Source organism: Rana temporaria, chromosome 3 (genome assembly GCF_905171775.1).
Source record: "Rana temporaria chromosome 3, aRanTem1.1, whole genome shotgun sequence".
Lineage (NCBI taxonomy): Eukaryota > Metazoa > Chordata > Amphibia > Anura > Ranidae > Rana > Rana temporaria.
Genome location: NC_053491.1, coordinates 487437662 through 487462222, shown reverse-complemented (window position 1 = coordinate 487462222; position 24561 = coordinate 487437662). Strand labels below are relative to the sequence as shown.

The following is a 24561-nucleotide window of genomic DNA, read 5'->3' as shown; positions in this document are numbered from 1 at the left end:
GGATCTTAGGATGCAGTACAGCGGCCGCCGCTGGGGGGAGTTTGCGTCGTAAACCAGCGTCGGGTATGCAAATTAGCAGTTACGGCGATCCATGAAGGTTTTTCCCGTCGTTACGCCGGTGCAAGTGTTAGATTCCCGTTGCAAAGATAGGGCTGCTATTAACACGGTGTAAAATTACTCCACCATGTTAAAGTATGCCCGTCTTTCCCGCGTCGCTTTTGAATTTTTTTGTTTTCCCGGCGTAAGTACGTTACGCACGTCGCGATTCTCAACACGTCGGCGCGTCGTAATTGCGCGCAAAGCAGGTCGGGAAATACGCAAACGGAGCATGCGCAGTACGTCCGGCGCGGGAGCGCGCCTAATTTAAATGGTACCCGCCCCATTTGAATTGGGCCGCCTTGTGCCGGACGTGTTTACGATACACCGCCGCAAGTTTCCAGGTAAGTGCTTTGTGGATCGGGCACTAAAACTGAAAACTTGCGGCGGTGTAACGTAAACGGCTTACGTTACACGGGCGCAATTGTACCTGAATCTGGCCCATAATTCTCAAAGTACTTGCCTGCTAAGTTACGGCGTAGCCTACAGCGGGCGGGCGTAAGGGCGCCTAATTCAAATGTGTCTGAGGGGGCGTGTTTTATGTAAATGGGGCTTGACCTTAAGTTTTTTACTTTTTATGTAGACTGCGCATGCGCCGGGCGCCTACATCTCCCAGCGTGCATTGCGGCTAAGTACGCCGCGCGGGCCTATTGATTTTGACGTGGACGTAAACGACGTAAATCCCTATTCACGGACGACTTACGCAAACGACGTAAAAATTTCGAATTTCGACGCGGGAACGGCGGCCATACTTAAAATTACTATTCCATCTATTTGATGGAATAACTTTAGGCCTGTAATGCGTTACGCAAACGGCGTAAATGTACTGCGGCGGCCGGGCGTACGTTTGTGAATCGGCGTATCTACTCATTTACATATTCTACGCCGACCGCATTGGAAGCGCCACCTAGCGGCCAGCCTCAATATTGCAACCTAAGATAGGACGGCGCAAGCCGTCGTATCTTAGATATGTTTAAGCGTATCTCTGTTTGAGAAAACACTTAAACATAAGTCGGCGTAGATTCTGAGTTAGGTCGGCTTATCTACTGATAAGCCAGCCTAACTCTTTGTGAATCTACCTATATGGATTTTGTATGGTGAGGTGGAGCACACAGATGATCCGGGGGGAATATAAAATGTCTTTATGTGAGATAAGAAATCTGGAGGATTATTATACCGTCTGATACACTCAGGATTACTCACTATCCTCTCTGTCTGTAGAGATTCCGGCTGCCAAGAATACACAGCACCGGGTAAAACTGATCCTGGGGGTCCTCCTCATATTGGTCTTCATAACTTTGGTCATCCTCACAAGTTTCCTGTTCGTTTCCTGTGAGTATCTCTATTATGTTGGAATATTGTGGTTTGGATTCGGCATTTGAATTTGTATTAAGTTCATGAACTTACCCCTTCATCAGAACCTGAGGTGTTCAGCTCAACACTAACTATTAGGGAAAAAAACATATTTTTTATATAAAAAAGGCAAATACAAAAAAATCTAAACCTTTAAATAGTGTTAATAAAATGTTGAGTGAGAAATTGGCTGGTTTTTACCCTTTTTAACTTCAAGAGACCATTGGCCTCTCAATCCTGGTTTAGGAACTATTCTCGTAGAATGGCGTATCTATGCGGCGGCGTAACGTATCCGATTTACGTGACGCCGCCGCAAGTTTTTCAGGCAAGTGCTTTATTCACACTTGCCTGTAAAGTTGCGGCGGCGTAGCGTAAATCACGCAGCGTAATTCAAATTCGGCGGGTAGGGGGCGTGTATCATTTAAATGAAGCGCTTCCCCGCGCCAAACGAACAGCGCATGCGCCGTCCGTAAAATATCCCAGTGTGCATTTCTCCAAATGATGTCGCAAGGACGTCATTGGTTTCGACGTGAACGTAAATAACGTCCAGCCCCATTCACGGACGACTTACGCAAACGACGTAACTTTTTAAAATTTTGACGCGGGAACGACGGCCATACCTAACATTGGCTGCGCCTCATATAGCAGGGGCAACTTTACACCGGAATAAGCCTAACGTAAACGTCGTAACTTTACTGCGTCGGCCACGCGTACGTTCGGGAATTCGCGTATCTAGCTAATTTGCATACTCGACGGGGAATCCGACGGAAGCGCCACCTAGCGGTAAAAAAAAATTGCAGTTAAGATCCGACGGCGTAAGAGACTTACGCCTGTCAGATCTAATGGATATCTATGCGTAACTGATTCTAAGAATCAGTCGCATAGATACGACGGCTCAGATTAGGACTTACGACGGCGTACATGGTGCTGCGCCATCGTAAGTCCTTTGAGAATCTAGGCCTGTATGTCTATTTCACCTACAAGATGAGAATCCTTGCAGCCCTCATGTCTGGAAGTTGAGCGTCTGAACTGTGGCCCATATTCTCTCTAAAAAACCGCGGGCTGCGCTTAAGGCACTTACACTCCGCTGTCCCAACTTACAGGAGCAAGTGTTGTATTCCCCAAACACTTGCTCCATAAGTTGGGACGGCGGAGTGTAAATGCCCTGGCGTAGCCTGGCGGATCTCCAAGGGGGCGGCTTGTATTCAAATTTAGCGCGCCCCCGATTCTAATGAACTGCGCATGCGCCGGGCTTCAAAAAGCCCAGTGCGCATGCTCCAGTTCTCGGCGGAAAACGTCAATGACGCCGACGTGTGTGTCATTGACGTAAAGTCGTATTCAAGAACGACTTACGGAAACGACGTACCCGACGAAAAAACACGACGCGGACCCGACGCCATCCGTAACATGGCCTACGTGGGACTTGCGGAAATTTACTCCTCATAATAGCAGGACTAAATTTCCGCTTACGCAAACGACGTTAGCGACGGTTATGCGACGCAAACTCGTTCGGGAATCGGCGTAGAAGGATCATTTGCATACGCAAATGAGTCCTTCACGTAAATGCCATCTAGCGGCGGCCAGCGTCATTACATTTAGGATCCGACAGTGTAAGTGCCTTACAGATGGCGGATCTTAAGTGTATCTATGCGAAAATGATTCTAAGAATCAGTCGCATAGATACACTGGCCAAAAAAGGGAGTTACGATGGAGTATCCTGAGATACTCCATCGTAACTTCTATGAGAATATGGCCCTGTGTTCTTATTTTGGAAAGAACCATTTCTGACTTTAGATAGGGACTAGGCGGTGTTGAGTAGGGATGGGCGAACGGTTCGGCCCAAGCATCAGTCCGGGCCAAACATTTGCCTGTTCGGCCGTTCGCCGAACACCGGAATTCGCAGGGTGTTCATCCTGACGAACACCATGCAATGCACTGAGTGCTGCACAGGGCATTCTACGCCCTGATTCGTCAAAGGTTTGCCCAATGGGGCCTTATAATGAGCATAGTGAAGACCGACAACAGCCAGACCACTTCTGTGCAATCAAGGGACCATATGTTTATGTTTTTAAACTTTATTTGGTGATGTGAGTTCTCCAACATCAAAGAACCTTATCTGACATTGTATTTCTATTTCCTCCTCAGATAAAAGTGTTGGTGAGGAAATGTCACAGATGCGGAATGGTGAGTGTATAATGATCTCAATGGTCAATTCCACTTGGATCTGTGAAACACTTGGCGGCATCTCATAAAAAATGATATCACTCCATTATCCCTCTTCTATTGTCCCACATAAGATAGTGTGTGATCCTTAAAGGGTCACTAAAGGAATATATATTTTTTTTAAATAACAAACATGTTATACTTACCTCCACTTTGCAGTTCGTTTTGCACAGAGTGGCCCCGATCCACGTCTTCTGGGGTCCCTTGGCGGCTGTCTCTGGTCCTTCCCGCAATTAGTAACCACAGTCACGCGAGAGCTCGCATGGTGGTCACTAATTGCGGGCGCGCTCCCGTGATACAGCGAGCGGCCATAGCCGCTCACTGTATCACTCGGCCCCGCCCCTCGGCAGGCCGCATCACTGGATGTGATTGACAGCAGCGCCAGCCAATGGCTGCGCTGCTCTCAATCCATCCGCTCTAGCCAATCAGCGGCCAGGCTGAGCGGCAAAGGGGATCACTGATTGGGAGCTGGTCAGCTGCTAATTTTCTAGCATGCTCGTCCAACAGAAGCCAGCCAAACGGCCGGCCTCTGTTGGACCGACTGCCATACACACAGGCCGAATGTCAGGCGGTTTTTATAGAACTGCCCAATGTTGCCCGGCATTCGGCCCATGTGTATGGGGTTTTATGGAGGATAGAGGCTGTGACGGAACTGCTTGGCACTCCGATTAGGAGCTTCCTTCTGCCAAAATATGACTTCTGCGAAAGGAATTACTGTTTATTGAAACTCAGACACATACTTTATATGCGGAAGTTTGTGTGAAGTGGAGGCCCAAGTAGTCCAGCAAAAAGAGGCCTATGATATATGGAGACCCAGGCAGTCCAGCAAGAGGGGGCCGATTAATAAATAGGTAATTTAAGGAACTCTGGAAGTCCGGGCAGGCGTAGATCAGGCCTGGGGGAGATGTGGGGGCTGTGGATGAAACACACAGGCTGGGACCAAGAGCTGACCAGAGATCGGTATATGAAAATACAGGGGGGGCGCGTTCCGTCTGAGCCACAGCTCTCTCTCTAGGTGATAACAGCCTACAGCTGCTGCAGAGGTATTCTGCCTCTATCAGGGGGTGTTGACACAGGGGAAGGAGCGTGGGGAGGGCTACATTTCCTGTGGAGCACTGAACCTGACAGAGTAGGATGCGGCTGACTCCGTAGGCCCCAAGATGGTGGTGGTGGCGGGTGATCGTCAGGGATCTTCTGGTGGCCCCCTAATGGCGCTGACTTGGTCTGCTCCCTCCGGAGATGTAGGCACAGGTGGATGAGGTGGCCGCTCGTCCTGTGGATTACGGCACCCGAGAATGGAGGTTGCTAGAGGCTCCACAGGCCTTAAGATGGTGGCGGATGTGTGGAGACGGCCTCGGATTGGGCAAGGACACAGCCGGACAGCTTCCTCAGTACAGGTCAGAGCCGAGACAGAGGATGCCCCGGGACTATCAGAGCAAGTTTGGAGGCTCACCGGGGTAAATTAGACAGAGGATGGCAATGGATTGTGAAAGGGTCTGCAGAGCTCCATCCAAACACGTCTTCCTTGGCTCACGTCCGGGCACACCCCTCAGCTGCTGACTTTTAATAAATGGACACTTACCTGTCCAGCACACCCGCAATGTCGGCAGACGAGGCCGAGCAATCACTCGTCTCTCGGCTGCCCCCCGCCGCCATCCTCGGTGAGGGAATCAGGAAGTGAAGAGTTGCGGCTTCACTGCCCGGTTCCCTACTGCGCATGCTCGAGTCGCGCTGCACGTCTTTCACTGGTCCCCGCTGTGTTCTGGGAACTGTGTGTTTCTAAGAACACAGCGGGGGGGGGGGGGGGAATTAGCATAGATACCCACAGATTCTGTGGCTATCTATGCCCGGAAGTGGGTGCAAATACCTGTATTATACAGGTATCTGCACACCCCTCCCCACTGAAAGGTGCCATATGGAACACCGGAGGGGGGAGGGTTCCGAGAATCAGAGGTCCACTTTTTTTATGGACCTCAGCTTTAATGAGTTTCAAGTTGGCAGAGACCATCATGGCTTCCTTGACTGTTAAATGTAGTAATGTCCTTTTGCATTTTATAACAGGACATCTTCCTAAATACTTGTAGCTCCCTCGAATGCCAGGGCCCATAGTCATCTATATGGGTCCTCCAGCTCCCAGAGTCTGTCTTATTGGGGAGACATGGACTTGAATCCAAAGTAACATTACTTTAAGACCCTCTGCACACACACCTCCCAAAGAGTAGTGCTCCCTTAAAAAGCCAGGGCCCATAGTCAGTAGGCAAGAGGCTAGCCTGCAGTCCCCTCCAAAAGCCTCTGTCCCAGTTGAGTCTGTCATAGGGGCTATGTAGCTGTATATCACAACCTTTCACTCTAGAGTAAACTGTCTTGTAGTATATGTATTACCCGGGTAACTCAAGGACAAGGGCATAGCATAAGGGATGAGATCCCCCTCTACTGTCATCTAGGATCTTGAAGTCATCTGATGTGCCTACAGAAAAGGAGGTATATATTCTCAGAGTAGGGTGGGAAAGCCAACATAATACTGTGATACAAGTGATTTTTTATTTCAATACAATGTGGATCTGTAAATAGGCCATGCGTGGCACCAGGGCTACTGTTAGAAACCATATGCCCCAACCAAACAACCTGACAGCCCCCCCCCCCATACAAACAATCTGATAGCCCCCCCAAATAAAAACAGTTTTCTACGCTTCAATTATGATTGTACACAGTGAGTAACCGGTACCGATCACTCATTGTGTTCATTCAGGAAAGGAAAGGGCTGGTTAATGTGACAAATTTACCAGACCCTTCCCCCACTCTCCATCCTGAACGGTCCTATTATGTGCTTGTAGTTGCCGGTGAGAAGTGTTGTAATCAAGAGGAGGAAAGCCAGCAGCACTGCTGGGGGTAGAAGGGGCACACAGGGGGGCTTGGGCAGCAGGGGGGCACATATGGTACACAGGGAATGGGGATTTGTGTGATGGTGAGGAATTACTGGAACTGATCATCTGTATGGGTCTCTCTGCAGCAGCTGCAAACTGGTGGGAGGGAGAGGGGAAGAATCCAGCCTTCAGCTGCTGCAGAGAGAGTCATACAGGGGAGAGGAATTGACCCCCTCCCGCCGTGCCGATCAACCTCCCTGCCCACATCCAAATTTCCCAGCTGCATGGGCCCCCTGCTGGCCTGTGCCCTGTACGGGAGGGCTGATGGTACCCCCTTATCCATGGCCCTGTGTTGCACAAATGGGTTGTACTTTTAATATTTTGTGAATACATTTGTATCATTTTATTAGTGGTGTATATTGATATCTGTATATTGTCAGACACCTACGAAGTCCCATTTCTAGTGTATTCTTGTGTTTAATGTTCTGTGGGTGTATTGGAGTGTAGATCCACAGTAATCTGAGATGAGCCACCATTGTTATCATTACAGATTCTCTTTCCAGTGAAGTTCAGAGCATTCGGGGAGCTGTGAGGAACCTGGAACAAGTCCAGACAGCAAGCAGTAAGATTATCTTATTACACTCACTGGAACACTTACCCATCAAACCACCTTCACCACAGTGTGCAAATAGGATGTAGATATCACAAAGCCTCTCTCCATCAAGAGTCCTCTTCAGGCCTTAGCAGTGGGTGGGTCCTGCCCTTATGGGTCCTCTTCTGTCCTCAGCAGTGGGTTGGTCCTGACCTCATGGGTTCTCTTCTGTCTTCAGCAGCGGGTGGGTCCTGATGTCACAGGTCCATGACCTAATCGATTCTCTTCTGTCAGACACCTACGAAGTCCCATTTCTAGTGTATTCTTGTGTTTAATGTTCTGTGTGTGTATTGGAGTGTAGATCCACAGTAATCTGAGATGAGCCACCATTGTTATCATTACAGATTCTCTTTCCAGTGAAGTTCAGAGCATTCGGGGAGCTGTGAGGAACCTGGAACAAGTCCAGACAGCAAGCAGTAAGATTATCTTATTACACTCTGGAACACTTACCCATCAAACCACCTTCACCACAGTGTGCAAATAGGATGTAGATATTACAAAGCCTCTCTCCATCAAGAGTCCTCTTCAGGCTTTAGCAGTGGGTGGGTCCTGCCCTTATGGGTCCTCTTCTGTCCTCAGCAGTTGGTAGGTCCATGACCTGATGGATCCTCTTCTGTCCTCAACAGTGGGTGGGTCCTGAAGTCATGGTTCCTCTTTTCCCATGCAGTGGGTTGAACCTGACATCACAGGTTTATGACATGATGGGCCCTCTTCTGTTCTCAGGAGTAGGTGGGTCCTGATTTCATGGATTCTCTTCTGTCCTCAGCAGAGGATGGGTTCTGACCTTAAGGGTCCTCTCCTGTCCTCAGCAGAGGGTAGGTTCTGACATCACAGGTTCATGACATGATGTGGGTGGGTCTTGACATCATGGTTCCTCTTCTGTTCTCAGCAGTGGGCGGGTCCTGAAGTCATGGTTCCTCTTCTGTCCTCAGCAGTGGGTTGAACCTGACATCACAGGTTCATGACATGATGGGCCCTCTTCTGTTCTCAGGAGTAGGTGGGTCCTGATCTCAAGGATTATCGTCTGTCCTCAGCAGTGGGTGGGTTCTGACCTTATGGGTCCTCTTCTGTCCTCAGCAGAGGGTAGGTTCTGACATCACAGGTTCATGACATGATGGACCTTCCTCTGTCCTCAGCAGTGGGTGGATCTTAAATGCTGCAGAGAGCAGACCTCATAATGCTCTAAGCAGCATGTTCCTGTGAACCCATGAATGACGTATCCACGGTGCAGGTCTTTGATACCATAAGTTTACAGGAAGTGGGTAATTGTTTTTTTGGTATTAAACTAGAGTTGGGATTGAAAGCAGACCTTTTATCAAATAAGATTTGCCCGGTCCACCATGTTCCATGGTGATCATAAATGTTAGCAGTCCTGAAACATTGTATTACATGTAGAAATCTCTTCTCCGGAATCCCTGTATGGTCACATGACTAAATGCCTAGGATCAAAGTTTAGACTGGTCAATATTTCTCTTTATGCCCCGTACACACGATCGGAATTCCTGACAGAAAAAGTCAGATGTGAGCCTTTGGTCGGGAATTCCGACCGTGTGTATGCTCCATTGCACTTTTTCTGTCGGAAATTCCAACAGAAATAGATTGAGAGCCGGTTCTCAATTTTCCGTCAGAATTTCCGACTGTCTTTTCCCATTGGAAATCCAGACCATGTGTACGGGGCTTTAGCAGAACCCATGTGAACCCAAAATAGATGGTAAGGGTAGTGGGTGTGTCTTGAATGAATGTATGTAGAGTACAGAGGGGCGTATAATGATAAACCCGATGATACTAATTGATATTGGTTTTCCTTTTTTTCTCAGATTTTTCAGCTATTTGCTATAGGGACAGGCTGCTGTTTATTGAGGGACCGTGTCAGAGAGGTGTATCCTGCTTCAGAAATCTACACAAGCACTCTTTATTTCTGTGAGATCTGCATCTTATAGTTTAGGAATTTTTTTTCAGCTATTTGCTATAGGGACAGGCTGCTGTTTATTGAGGGACAGTGTCAGAGAGGTGTATCCTGCTTCAGAAATCGACACAAGCACTCTTTATTTTGGTGACTATAGGTGACTCTCTGTATATTTCACCAGCACTGCACCTGCCACCACCTGTGATATACTGTGTGTGTCCAGTACATAGTTTAGGGAGAGGTTCCAGCTATTTCCTATAGGAACAGCAATCTATAGGTGACTCTCTGTATATTTCACCAGCACTGCACATGCCACCACCTGTGATATACTGTGTGTGTCCAGTACATAGTTTAGGGAGAGGTTCCAGCTATTTCCTATAGGGACAGCTATCTATAGGTGACTCTCTGCATATTTCACCAGCACTGCACCTGTCCCCTGTGATATACTGTGTGTGTCCAGTACATAGTTTAGGGAGAGGTTCCAGCTATTTCCTATAGGGACAGCAGTCTATAGGTGACTCTCTGCATATTTCACCAGCACTGCACCTGTCCCCTGTGATATACTGTGTGTGTCCAGTACATAGTTTAGGGAGAGGTTCCAGCTATTTCCTATAGGGGCAGCAATCTATAGGTGACTCTCTGCATATTTCACCAGCACTGCACCTGCCACCACCTGTGGTATACCGTGTGTGTCCAGTACATAGTTTAGGGAGAGGTTCCAGCTATTTCCTATAGGGACAGCAATCTATAGGTGACTCTCTGTATATTTCACCAGCACTGCACCTGCCACCACCTGTGATATACTGTGTGTGTCCAGTACATTGTTTAGGGCTAGGTTCCTGCTTCTTGCTATAGGTAGAGAAATATATAGGTGAATCTCTGCCTATTTCACCAGCACTCTACCTGTCCCCTGTGATATACTGTCTGTGCAGTACATTGTTTAAGGCTAGGTTCCTGCTTCTTGCTATAGGTAGAGAAATATATAGGTGAATCTCTGCCTATTTCACCAGCACTCTACCTGTTCCATGTGATATACTGTCTGTGCAGTACATTGTTTAGGGCTAGGTTCCTGCTTCTTGCTATAGGTAGAGAAATATATAGGTGAATCTCTGCCTATTTCACCAGCACTCTACCTGTCCCCTGTGATATACTGTCTGTGCAGTACATTGTTTAGGGCTAGGTTCCTGCTTCTTGCTATAGGTAGAGAAATATATAGGTGAATCTCTGCCTATTTCACCAGCACTCTACCTGTCCCCTGTGATATACTGTCTGTGCAGTACATTGTTTTAGGCTAGGTTCCTGCTTCTTGCTATAGGTAGAGAAATATATAGGTGAATCTCTGCCTATTTCACCATATTACACTATAGTTGTATTTAAAAAACACCCATTTAGGGCAAGATCCTACATTTGAGAAATATGAGGAAAACGTCAAATAAGGGACTTGGCCGCGGTCGTGGTGCTGCTGGTGGAGCTCCTGTTACAGAGAGAGGACATGGTCGATCTGTGCCAGCTACACGCACAAGTGAAACCCCTTTCTCAGGTGCGAGTAGCCGACAAATGTGGGTACTGAAGTTTCTGCTCAGACAATACGGCGCACACTGCGTAATGAAGGCCTCCATGCCAGAAATTTCCAACAATTACAACTTTAACTATTAACACTTTTTACCAAACACTTTTATTAATATTTTAACACCGGTCCCAATTGGTCTCTGACAGTAACCCCCATTAACCTTTTCACCACCACACTGCGGTATACCATTACCATACCAGGCCTCCAGCTGACCCAGCTCAGAGACACCCATTTTAAACCCGCAGTGCACCGTAACCGTATTACAGCAGACACCGTTCCACTGCAATAACCCCATAAGGGGCCCATTCCATCGATGAGCCCCCCAACCATTTCCATTCCATCAGTTAACTGTCACCATCAAAGACCAAGGACACCGCCTCCGCTGTCGTGACAACTCATCCTCTTTGACCTGAAAGAAAAGAAAACAGACGCACAACAAACAACAAAACAAAGGAGGGTGGGTGGGAAAATCCTGCCTCCCAGTGCTCTCCACTCTGCCTCTGTGATTTGGCGCCGACCCCGCCCCCTATATATATGACACTCCACCCCCTCCACTGAAATGAACTTGCAGCCACTCCCCTGAGAGCTCTCCTGTTTCCCTAACCCTCTGCTGCCCAGATTCCACCCCAGTCATGCCAGCCCTCCGTTATTTTTCTTCTGTCTTGTCACTCCGGGCTTTTCTTGACTAGTGTAGTTTCAATGTGCAACATTCCTTTATGACCTTCCCATTACATCATCCCCTTATACCACCCCCCATTTTACACCCCCATTACCATCTTAACCCAGTAACGAGACCGACACAGTAATTGGAGTAAAATTGGCCACAACAGCCATTTTATTTTATAACCAAAATAAATATTAAACCAAATTTAATAATAGGAATTTCCAACAATTCCAACTTTAACTATTAACACTTTTTACCAAACACTTTTATTAATATTTTAACACCGGTCCCAATTGGTCTCTGACAGTAACCCCCATTAACCTTTTCACCACCACACTGCGGTACCATTACCATACCAGGCCTCCAGCCGACCCAGCTCAGAGACACCCATTTTTAACCCGCAGTGCACCGTAACTGTATTACAGCAGACACCGTTCCACTGCAATAACCCCATAAGGGGCCCATCCCACCTATGAGCCCCCCAACCATTTCCATTCCATCAGTTAACTGTCTCCATCAAAGACCAAGGACACCGCCACAGCCCGGAAGGGAAAAAAAACCTTTTCCTTACGTGCCCCTCCACACCCGCAGGGCCCTCTGGATACCCTCCTGCACTACCCACATCAGTTAGGTGAACACCATCCCTGAGCAGGTACAACCCCACGTTCAACTCCAATTCCCTGTGTCGCACCACTAACCCCCTGTGTTTAGCCACAAACCTCCCCAGAACCTTATTTACCTTTACCCTGCCCTTGTTGACCCTATCCACTGACCGTGCCATGCGCCACGTAGTTTGCGCAACAATGTCAGACCAGACGATCAACATCTTAGGAAAAGACGCCCTTAACGTCAAGACATCCGCCTTGACCGCTGTCATCAGATCCCCTATAGGCCGAATCCCCAGGTCGTTCCCCCCAACGTGTAACAGCAACACGTCCGGGGGTCTGTCGAGCCGAGCATAGCGCTGTACTTCAGTCAGCACCCTGCCCCAACCCATCCCAGGGATACCCAACCACCTAATCGTAGCCTCCTGCCTGGGAATCCCCAACTGCCTTCCCTCTGGCCTAGCGTCCGCTCTCCTGGCCCCCCTACAAACATACGAATGCCCCATTATCCATACGAGGCGCGCCTGCCTTCCACCTGAAAAACAAAACAGCAACAATGACTATCACAACACACCCCACACAGTACACCCCAGCAATTTTAGGCAAGCAACCCCCATACTGTTTACAGATCCATCACCAAATGTGGGCGTACATAGGAACAGAATCTCCTAGATTCCCACCTCCCAATTCGTTTCACTGCCGCCTCATCCAACCCACACCGGGCCGCCTCGGTCGCCGCCCCGATGCGGAAGGAGTGCGAGGCAAACAATCGCTCGTCCAGCCCCACTGTCTTCAAACATTTTTAAAAAAAAGCTAGGGCGTCCCTTCAAATATTCCCCTACCACCCTTACCGGACACACCTCCGAACCCGGCAAAGAGTACAAAAACACATCCACCCCTTTTCCCCTCTGATCTGTCTTTGATAGCCTGAGCCGAAAAACCACCCTGTCCTCCGACACCCGTACATCTTCTGCTAAAAGGCCCCCGGCCGCCCGCTTAGATGGACTAACTAGCTCCCCCACCCGAAACACCCCAAAAAACGCCACCGAAAAAGACGGCCGAAACAACCGTACTTCGTAGGCCGCGGCACAGACGTCACCCAATACCCCAAAAATCCTGCTCAAAATTGAAAATGACACCGGCCTCCTCCGGTGCCTGCTCTGATGCCCCTTCTTGTAACCCTTAACCGACCTGCTTTACCCAAAATATTTTAGTGAGATCCTCCCGACCTTCCAACTTAAACCAGAATGCCAAGGCCGCCATTTTTTTCTCCAAGGATGACACGGACCCTCCCATTTCCATGTGTCTCACTACAAAATAGACCACCAACCAGCCCATTTCACCCTCCCCCAGCTCAGCATCCGCCAGCCATCTAAAACCAGCCCATTCCTCCCATACCTTCGAGTATGCTGCCCAAGTCTGCCCACTCACCGACCTCATGATCCAGTTTGCCGCGGCTCCAATGCAAGCCCCCACATCCACCCTGGGCAAGGGACCCCTTCCGCATCTGCCCCTGGGGCCAGCTCCCTGAACTTGTCCCACTGAAACCGAGACAATGCGTCAGCGAGTCTGTTGTCCACCCCTGGTATGTGTACCGCATACAGAAATATGTTCCACTGCAAACAGCGCAACACCAGGTGGCGCAGTAACCGAACCACCGGTAACGAAGAACCGGAAATCCGATTAATGACCTGCACCACACCCATGTTGTCGCAATTTAACCTGATCTTCAAATTTCTGCATTCCTCACCCCATAGCTCGATCGCCACTACCACCGGGAATAGTTCCAGCAGCACCAAGTTCCTTACAAAACCCGCCGCCACCCAGGACTCAGGCCACACCTCCGCGCTCCATCGTCCCTTAAAAAAGGCCCCATAGCCCGTGGACCCGGCAGCATCCGTGACCAAGTCCAGGTCAAAGTTGCTGACGGGCCCGGACATCCAAATCGCCCTACCGTTGTACCTTTCTAGAAACGTGTGCCAGACCTGCAAATCCGCCTTGAGCTCCCCTGTTAGGCGGATATAATGCGTTGGAGCCTTCACACCCGCCGTTGCTGCAGACAGCCGTCGGCAGAACACCCTCCCCATAGGGATGATGCGGCCCCCCCACCGGCAAAACGCTGTACCAGGTCCCTCAAACCACCCAGTAGATCCTGCAAGCCCCCAGGGGAACCCTGGGCAGCAGGCGACACTCCCGCCACCCCGGGGGCCCCAGCTTGCGGCAACACAATACCCCCCACATTCCCTGCTAACACAGGAGGACCCACGCCCCCCACCCCTAACATTGTACACAATGCAGTAACAAAATCAGGATTATTGTTAGTGGACTTACCAGGCTGGCCGGGCTCGTCCCTCACAGCCGACACCGGCAACTCCACCGCATGCGATTCGTCCTCCTGAACCTCGTCCTCCGATCCTGAAGCCTCTCCCTCCGAACGATCTTCCGAGGCCAGCGTCCTTGGCGACGTCTGCCTCCCAGGCGCAGAAGGCCTGGAGGCCGTGGATCCCAGCCTCCCGACGGATCGTCCTCTCACCCTCGACCCGGCCGTGGATGTCTCGGCTATGCTGCACCCCCCAACGGACCTCTGCTCGACATCCCTCCTCCGATCCGGGGACTCCGACCTCCCCACCGCCCGGGAACCGGGGATCGCGATCCTGGACGACCCCCCGGCTGTTGCCCCGCGTTTGGAACGTTGCACTCCCCTCCCTTCAGTCCCAGTGGCATGGGGGGGAATGGCTCCATCCATGCTGCTCCGACGTGTGGGCGAGGATCAGGCGCCATTTCGACCCGAAGCCCCGCCCACCAGGCCCAAACTGAGCAGCGGATTCTGTCCGCCATCACCCCCGGCCGGAGCATGTGCTCGCTTGGCCGGAGGGGGCGAGGGGTCCTCCTGGGGGCTCCGACTAGGCCGCTGGGCCCGAGAGGTGGGGGAAGGGGAATACCGCTCCGGCGACCGCCGAGCGCATGGGGACACCCGCGATCCGGACTGTGACCCCCCCGCCTCGTCCACTAATAGGCCCCCCACCTGAGCCTCGAGCCATCCTGGCTCTCGGCTAGACGCTGCGGCTCTCAGCCTCGCTAGCAGCAAATCTATGTCCATCCTTAAGGCCTACCTTGCTGGGAGCAGAAGAAAAATCCTGCCTCCCAGTTCTCTCCACTCTGCCTGTGTGATTTGGCGCCCACCCCGCCCCCTATATATATTGCACTCCACCCCCTCCACTGAAATGAACTTGCAGCCACTCACCTGAGAGCTCTCCTGTTTCCTTAACCCTCTGCTGCCCAGATTCCACCCCAGTCATGCCAGCCCTCCGTTATTTTTCTTCTGTCTTGTCACTCCGGGCTTTTCTTGACTAGTGTAGTTTCAATGTGCAACATTCCTTTATGACCTTCCCATTACATCATCCCCTTATACCACCCCCCATTTTACACCCCCATTACCACCTTAACCCAGTAACGAGACCGACACAGTAATTGGAGTAAAATTGGCCAACACTTTTTTGAATTAAAAAATAAGACAACAATAAATTTGGCCCAATTTTTTTATATATTGTGAAAGATAATGTTACGCCGAGTAAAATGGTACCCAACATGTCACGCTTACAAATTGCGCCCGCTCGTGGCATGGCGTCAAACTTTTACCCTTAAAAATCTCGCTAGGCGATGTTTAAAAAATTCTATAGGTTGCATTTTTTGAGTTACAGAGTAGGTCTAGGGCTATAATTATTGCTCTCGCTCTAACGATCGCGGCGATACCTCACTTGTGTCGTTTGAACACCATTTTCATATGCGGGCGCTACTCGCGTTCGCTTCTGCGCACACGAGCTCGTCGGGACGGGGCGCTTTAAAAAAAAAAAAATTCTTATTTATTTTTATTTATTTTATTATTTTTTACACTGGAAAAAAAATAAAAAATAAAATTATCACTTTTATTCCTATTACAAGGAATGTAAACATCCCTTGTAATAGAAAAAAGCATGACTGGTCCTCTTAAATATGAGATCTGGGGTCAAAAAGACCTCAGATCTCATATTTAGGCTTAAATGCAAAAAAAAAAAAATTGAAAATGTCATTTTTTCAAATGACCAAAAAAAAAATGTTTCTTTAAGAGGCTGGGCGGGACTGACGTTTTGACGTCACTTCCGCCCAGCAGAGCTATGGGGACGGGCGAAGGAGATTTTTCCTTCACTCGCAACCCCGCACAGCTGGCGAACGGTCGCGATCTCCTCCGCCGCTACCGACGGCTCCGGTAAGCGGCGGAGGGCGCGGGAGGGGGGGCCCTCTCCCGCCGCCGATAACGGCGATCTCGCGGCGAATCCGCCGCGGAGACCGCTGTTATCATGTACCGGACCACTGACACTAAAGATAGATACCTCGGTTGTGGCAGCAGCTGCTGCCGTTACCGAGATATCTATCTTTAAAGTTAGGCCGTATAAAGACGTACAGCAGTCTGGAAGTGGTTAAGAAGTCCTTGTAGGATTTCATTCTGAATACAATTACAAATGTACACTAAGGGCCAGATTCACAAAGCACTTACGCCAACGTATCTAGAGATGCGCGGCGTAATTGAAAAATGCGCCACGCGTATTTTTGCTCCTGATCCTCAAGAGAATTTGAACAGAACGTGTATGGGGACAGCTGGCTGGTTGGTGAGTGACATGGGTGTCAGGTATGACTGTCCCCCCCCATGATGCAGACATCACGAAGGGCACATGCATGACTAATATCCTCCTGTCTTTTCCCTTCCAGGTGACTCTGCATATGCACTGGGACCCCATCTCATGACTCCATTACGGAAACCCCCAAACCCCAGGAGAGGAAAACTACAATGCTGCACACATACGTACCCGTGCAGTGGTGGAACGCACATTTGGCCTCCTGAAGTCCCGTTTCCGATGCCTGGATAAGTCTGGGGGTACCCTGTTGTATTCCCCAGACTTTGTGTGCCAGATCATCGGTGCATGTTGCATGCTGCACAACTTCGCAGTGAGAAAGGGCCTGGAGATTGACATACGTGATTACCTGACCCCCCAACCAGACATTCCCCCCCCAACCAACTCTACCCGGTCTGCTGAGGGAACAGCAGCCAGGAGACGCCTCGCAGAAGGCATCTTTGCACAGTAAACACACACATCAAACATGGCACAATGAGAATGCATGCATGCACACCCACTGTGGTCCCTAGCACACACACCCCACATGTACATCGAATTGGATTAGACCCAAGTAAACCAAATGGTATTAGGGAGCAGCAACGCCACGCCACGGCTCCAATTATGTCACTGTGCATTCATACACCTTTCACATGGACCTGGGATTACACTCAGAAAATACACACAACTACTACAACCTCCTACTACAATAAATCTTTATTCTAACAATACTACACTAACCAACAAACAGCCACAGACAACAGAACAAAAGCACCTTACTTTAGCAAGGGGAACACAGGGATGTACTTTTGCAATGGAAGTGCGTTTGTGTGGGGCTATTTATACACAGGGCGTAACTCACTAAGTCTGCTTGGCCTTTTTCCTATCTCACTGATTGCGCCGGCCCGAGTTCTGAGCATACCCAGTGAGGTGCAGATTTGTGTGCGCATGCGCAGTACGGCTCATTTCAATGGAGCACGCCCACTTCCTTCCCACTTGCAATAACCCCGCTTTACGCCTCGGTTTTTACGTCACGCTGGCGCACATTTGGGCGCAAATGCTCTGTGGATACGGCACTTACGTCACAAAATTCAGCCGCCTTAACTTAACTGACATACGTTAGGACAAACTAAATTTGCGCCGCTCTACGTGAATTTGGCCCTAAATACCCTAAAACCCTTTACAGCATTGGGGGGTTGGATCATTTTGAACAAAACTGTATGGACCTCGTCCTCCTAGGTCAAAATGATTTTATTTTTTATTTAAATTTTTTTATGTTATTTTAAGTTATTTCCACATTTATTGCCATGCTCTTCCCAACATTTTGCTGCCATTTGCAGCCCTCCAGCCCTTTCCCTTCGTTTTTTAGAGACATTTTTGTAGTCAAAAGTCCGGGTCCCTATTGACTTCAATGGGGTTCGGGTCAAAGTTTGGGTCGGGTTCGGTCCCGAACCCGAACTTTTTTTTCAAAGTCCGGGTTCGGGTCCGAACACGAACATCCAGGTGTCCGCTCAACTCTACTCATAAGTAGTCACCCCTTACATCTGAGTCCCAGTCAGAGTCTTACGTTACACCAGAGTCTTCATCAGTGTACCCCCTTACATCAGGGTCCCCATCAGAGTCTTTCTTAAAGAAGAGTCCTCCCTTACATCAAGATCCCTTTCAGGTCCCCTTTATAGTCCTTTTTACATAAGAGTCCCATCAGAGTCTTGCCTATATTAAAGTCCCCATTTACATCAGGGTTTCCAACAGAGTTCACCTTTACCTCACACACTTACAGCGTACCTTGGAGAATGGAGAGCCTGGGAGTGTGACTGTAGCAGGTCTGGACTATGATCCTCCTGTAACCTCTGTGGCAACCATTTCATTGGTTGTTAAGACACCATTAGCCCTAGCAACCAACAATGGTACACAGACAGCACAGTTGAGGGAACCTGCGCTGGAGACCAGGAAGGGTCTGTGTAGGAGAAAAAACGAGAAAAAAAAGAAAAGGGCGCACCAGCCTAGTGCATTATCCTTTGGATATGTTTTATTAAAAATAGATAAAAAGAAAGCTACTTAGAAACATCGGTTAAAGGCTCACAATGTAAATAGTCTCCAAATTAGCAGCAATGAGTCTAAAACAGATCGACTCCAGGTGGACACAAAGGAAATAACAAGGACCACTGCCCCCTGACACGTTTCGATTGATTACCTTCTTCCTCAGAGCCCAGCCAGGAGAGAAATTAAGACTGTATACATGGAAGGGACCACTAACCCTAGCTGTAGGCCAGATAAAATATTGCAGTGGGCTGTAGTTTGGAGACCTCTGGTATAAAGGAGGCCAGCACTCACCTGACATTCTTTGTATTTCAGCTTATATTTACAGCGACATTCAGCGGATTTTGGGATTTTTGGGGAAAGTGGCAGAAGAGCGCCAGAAAATTAAAGGTAAGTTTGTCTTATCGTTCAAAAATTCTTCAAGGGTCCAAAGTACATCTACTGAGGGCCGCACCTATGTACTACCAGAGAAGGATAAAAACACATAATTAATATTATATATTTATAGTTATATTAGAGTTATAAATGTACATGTTACATCACAGAAAGGGACCAGAAAACATTTCCTAAAAGTACTACTTGAGTGACAGCTCTGAGTCTGCTGGGCAAGATGCCTACAGGACCCAGCAGCAGTCTCATGGCTTCGGATGTCTACATAAAGGAGTATCGCACAGTCTGCATACAGGGGAAAATAATTCTCAAGGTCTGGGCTCCAAATCTCTCACCCTCAAGGGGAGAATGGAGAAAAAAAGGACCTTCCAGAACATCGCTTCCTTGTTTGGTCAAAACTAGGTTCATTCTACTAATAAAAGCCTACTTGGGTCGGCTGGATGAGGGCCCTTCCAGAACATGTGTAACGGTCACCACCGTTTACGATATCCCATTCCATCGCCCCACGACACCTTTTCCGACAATCCAGCCGACAGGACTCATTTCATTTCCCAGAATAACGAGACAACACACAGCTCTGTTACTGGTTCCAAAATGAATGACTACTTTAATGGTTAGCTCTCAGGTTTTTATACAGTTACACGCATGCTTCAGTAAGCACAGGGACAAAGACACACTCCACCCACACATCACACAATGGGGGGCTAACGAGTCTCCAATACACATCCCACAGACTTTTCGGCACCGGTCTGACATAATTAACATGACCTAATTACTACACCTGAGAAGTCAGACGTTATGACTCTCACCTGCTATTCACATCACATATTATCATCAATAGACTTTTCACACAAAACAATGTCATTAGCATCCACAATGAAAGGTCTTTCAGAAGCCAAACTCAATTAACACCTCAAAGTTAGACATCTGACCTTTACAGACTTAATTAGTACAATAGTAACAAAACAGTATTAGCATCACACAATGGACAATGGAATATCTTAGGAGCCCAACTCAATTAACACCTCAACAGTCAATTGACCTGTTCATAAAGAACAACTTGTAATATTTCAAGATATCCTGCAAAACATGAATTATCATTAATGTCTCATCTCATGTAATCTGAGATATCAGTTCCCAGTCATCCTATGCCCAAAAGGGACATAGGATGACCCTAGACCCAAGAGTCTTTAGTGAAGCTGGCACAGGAGTACCCCCCATCCTTCAAAAGTCTCTGGGTGTCACGGCCATTCCGTTACATCATGTATTCTATGTTTGGTCCAATGGCGTTGCTAGGGGAGTGCGGGGGGTTGCGGTATGCACCCGGGTGACACCCTCCCGAGGGTGAGGAAAGTCCTGGTATTTTTTTTTTACAGCTGACCCCGGTCACCCCGCTGGAACAACACCTCCAGCGCCGCGGCCACGCCTGGTGTGTCCTCCTTCTTCTTACTCCTCCCTACTGAGCCAGCCTTTGCGCCTCAGCCTGTCACATCTCACACTACAGACGCGATGATGTGCCTACGCTACACACTACTATCTCCGCTCAGGCGGCGCGGCTGCATGCTGTGATGCTGCCCTCCTCTCCAGACCCCAGCTGCCACCAGATTCGGAACAGGTGTGAATACAGTACAGGCGGAAGGGAATGGTGACATTAAGCTTGCGAGGGGGTACCTACCTGCACCATGTACATACCTGCACCCTATACCTACTTGCACCCTCCTGCATCCTATACCTACCTGCGCTCTGTACCTTCCTGCACCCTCATGCACCCTGTACCTACCTGCACCATGTACCTACCTGCACCATGTACCTACCTGCGCCCTCCTGCACCCTGTACCTACCTGCACCATGTACCTATCTGCACCTAACTGCACCCTGTACCTACCTGCACCCTCCTGCACCCTGTACCTACCTACTCATTCTACAGTAAGTAGGCTTGGTTTTTCCCTGGGCTTTCCCCAGGTTATGTTGTTATCTGCTTTAGCCTTCCAATGCTACTTACTGCTATGGCCAGCTATAGGTGGGGCGGTGGACATATTTATGTTTCACCTGTGGTGCTTGTATTGGTCCAGCAACACACCAACACCTTTGCAGCCATTGTGCTACATGCTGGGTGTTTGGTGCACCTTTTAGGAGGGGTGGCTGCCCTTCAGTCCACCTGCCCTCATCTATCCATTAGAATGCATGTGCCTCCATTGTGGGGACACTCATTGTTTAGTGTTAGGACCGCAGATTACAGGGTGCCTTGGCGCGGCTCTGTGGCTCACGCATGCGTTTGCAAATGTGTGCGGACAAAACCCCTGTTTTTAACGCATACTGTTAGACAGGTTAATTGGCTGTTCTGCGAGCTGGTCGGTAAGTAGGCTTGGTTTTTCCCTGGGCATTACCCAGGTTTTGTTGTTACCTACCTGCACCCACCTGCACTCTGCACCCACCTGCACTCTGCACCCACCTGAAGGCTGCACCCACCTGAAGTCTGCACTCTGCACCCTGCACCCACTTCAACTCTGCACTCTGTATGTAGCACCCTTATGGTGTTTAATGACACCCTCCACACCCAGTTGCTGTAGCACACTCAACCCCCCGCCCCCCCTACTTGGGGAAAGGTGTGGAGTGTGGTTGAGCTCATGCACCTTTTCTCTGAGAAGAATGTCCTGGGTGACGCTATCATTTATCACTGTGGCTGTCTCTATGCGTGAGAAGTGCGTGATGCGCCAGCCTGCTCAGTGCCCTACTGCCTGTCCTGGCGAGGGGGGGGTGACACCATGTTTTAACGCACCGGGTGACACCAACCCTAGTGACATCACTGGTTTGGTCAAAGCTAGTTCCAATCCACTGATGAAAGCTCATCTGGGGTTGACTGGTTGAAGGACCTTCCAGAACATTGCCTCCATGTTTAGTCAAAGCTAAACCCAATCCAAGGATGAAAGCTTGCCTGGGGTAGGCTGGTTGAAGGGCCTTCCAGAACATTGTCCATGTTTGGTCAAAGCTACATTCAATCCACTGATGAAAGCTCACCTGGTGCTGGCTGGCTAAAGGACCTTCTAAAAGATTGCCTCCATGTTTGGTCAAAGTAAAGTTCAATCCACTGATGAAGGCTCGCTTGCGGTTGGCCTAATTGAATGCCTTTCGAGAACATTGCCTCCATGTTTTGTCAAAGCTAGGTCCAATCCACTGATGAAAGCTTACCTGGGAAGGCTGGTTGAGGGACTTTCCAGGCATTTACTCTGTGTTTGGTCCAAGCTAGGCCCAATTAACTGGTCAAAGCTAGGTCCAATCCACTGATGAAAACTCACAATAAACGTTTATCGGTTGGTTTGCGCAAAATTTATAGGGCCAGATTCTCAAAGGCGTTACGACGGCGCAACACCATTAGCCTCATCTGGCCCCGGGTATCTATGCGACTGATTCTCAGAATCAGTTGCGCATAGGTACCCATTAGATCTGACAAGCGTAAGGCTGTTACGCTGTCAGATCTTAAAAGTAATTTTTTTTCCCGCCGCTAGGTGTCGCATCGTCGCTTTTCCCCGTCGTCTATGCAAATGAGGTAAGTACGGCGATTCCCGAACATACGCGAGGTCGACGCAGCGAATTAACGTCGTTTGCGTAGCGAACCCGACGCGTAAGGTTGCCCCTGCTAATTAGCAGGCGCAACCAATGTTAACTATGGCCGTCGTTCCCGCGTCGAATTGAATAAAAATTACGTCGTTTGCGTAAGACGTCCGTGAATGGCGCTGGACGCCATTTACGTATACATCTAGGCAAATGACGTCGGGGCGACTTCATTTAGCGCAATGCACGTCGGGTAATTTACCCGACGGAGCATGCGCAGTACGCTCGGCGCGGGAGCGCGCCTAATTTAAATGGTGCCCGCCCCATTTGAATTGGGCGGGCTTGCGCCGAGCAATTTAACGCTACACCGCCGCAAGTTTACAGGTAAGTGTTCTGAGAATCAGGATTTAAACCTGTAGACCTGCGGCGGTGAAACGTAGAGCTCATACATTACGCTGCCCAGGAGCAACGCTAATGTATGAGAATCTGGGCCATAGCGTTTACAAAATAGGGGATAGTTGTATTGCATTTTTTTTTTTTTACTACTAATGGCGGCGATCAGCGTTTTTTTTCGTGACTGCGACATTATGGCGGACACTTCGGACAATTTTGACACATTTTTGGGACCATTGTCATTTTCACATTTTCATTTAAAATGCATTGTTTACTGTGAAAATGAAAATTGCAGTTTGGGAGTTAACCACAAGGGGGCGCTGAAGTGGTTATGTATGACCTAATATGTGTTTCTAACTGTAGGGGGGTGTGGCTGTAGGTGTGACATCATCGATTGTGTATCCCTATAAAAGGGATCACACGATTGATGACGGAGCCACAGTGAAGAACGGGGAAGCTGTGTTTACACACAGCTGTCCCCGTTCTTCAGCTCCGGGGACCTATCGCGGGACTCCAGCGGCGATCGGGTCCCAGTCACGGAGCCCGCAACCCACGGCTGGACAATAGAACAGCACGTACCTGTTTGTGGATGTGCCCAGCCATGCCATTCTGCCGACGTAAATGTGCAGGAGGCGGTCCTTAAGTGGTTAAGAATACACATCACAACTTTTCTTTTTGTTTAAAAAGACTTTAATTACACTTCACATTCATGTATTTTCATGCTGGTTTTTTTTTTAATTACAAGGGCCATATTCCAGTAGTTTTTGGGCGGGCGTCGCGTAAGCCATTTACACTCCGCCGCCCCAACCTACAGGAGCAAGTGCTGTATTCCCCAAACACTTGCTCCGTAGTTTGGGGCGGCGTGGTGTAAATGGCCCGGCGTAACCCCGCGTAAATCCAAGGGGGCGGTTTGTATTTAAATTAAGCGTGCCCCCGATTCTAACGAACTGCGCACGCGCCGGGCTTAAAATAGCCCAGTGCGCATGCTCCAGTTCTCGGTGTAAAACGTCAATGACGCCGACGTGTGCGTCATTGACGTAAAGTCGTATTCGCGGACGACTTAGTAAAACGACGTACCCGACGGGAAAACACGACGCGGACCCGACGCCATACTTAACATGGCCTACGTGGGACTGGCGTAAGGTGACCCCTCATATAGCAGGGGTAACCTTACGCCTACGCAAACGACGTTAGCGACGGTTACGCGACGCGATTTCGTACGTGAATCGGCGTATCAGGCTCATTTGCATAAACAAATGAGACCTGAACGTAAACGCCACCTAGCGGCCGGCGGAGTAATTACATTTAGGATCCGACAGTGTAAGTGTCTTACACCAGTCGGATCCTAGCCTAAATCCGGCGTATCTTGTTTTGTGAATACAAAACAATGATACGCCGGTGGGAATTTCGAATTACGCCGGTGTATCAGTAGATACACCGGCGTAACTTGTTTAAGAATATGGCCCAAGTACGTTTTTTTTACACACGGGCCAGAATCTCGTCAGGAAAAAAACTTTGTTTTTACTGACGAGATTCTTGGCAAGAATCTCTTGCCGCCCGAGTGTACAGACACTCCATTAAAAAGAACCGCGGTTCTTTTAAAA

At 49.1% G+C, this 24561-nt stretch overlaps 1 protein-coding gene and 1 long non-coding RNA gene across 2 annotated transcripts in view; both read left to right on the top strand.

Annotated features, from left to right (window-relative positions):
- Positions 1-1323: 1323 nt before the first annotated feature.
- LOC120931039 lies at positions 1324-7166 on the top strand. The gene is made up of 3 exons (XR_005747805.1): positions 1324-1428; positions 3595-3633; positions 7087-7166. It is a non-coding gene; the product is annotated as an uncharacterized LOC120931039 (long non-coding RNA).
- Positions 7167-7344: 178 nt separating this feature from the next.
- The window catches only part of LOC120930808 (asialoglycoprotein receptor 2-like), a 43539-nt gene continuing 26322 nt past the window's right edge, over positions 7345-24561 (top strand). Inside the window, exons 1-3 of the mRNA XM_040341984.1 lie at positions 7345-7372; positions 7533-7604; positions 18938-19012. Of these exons, the coding sequence (XP_040197918.1) occupies positions 7345-7372; positions 7533-7604; positions 18938-19012 (175 nt within the window). The remainder of the gene's footprint in view (positions 7373-7532; positions 7605-18937; positions 19013-24561) is intronic.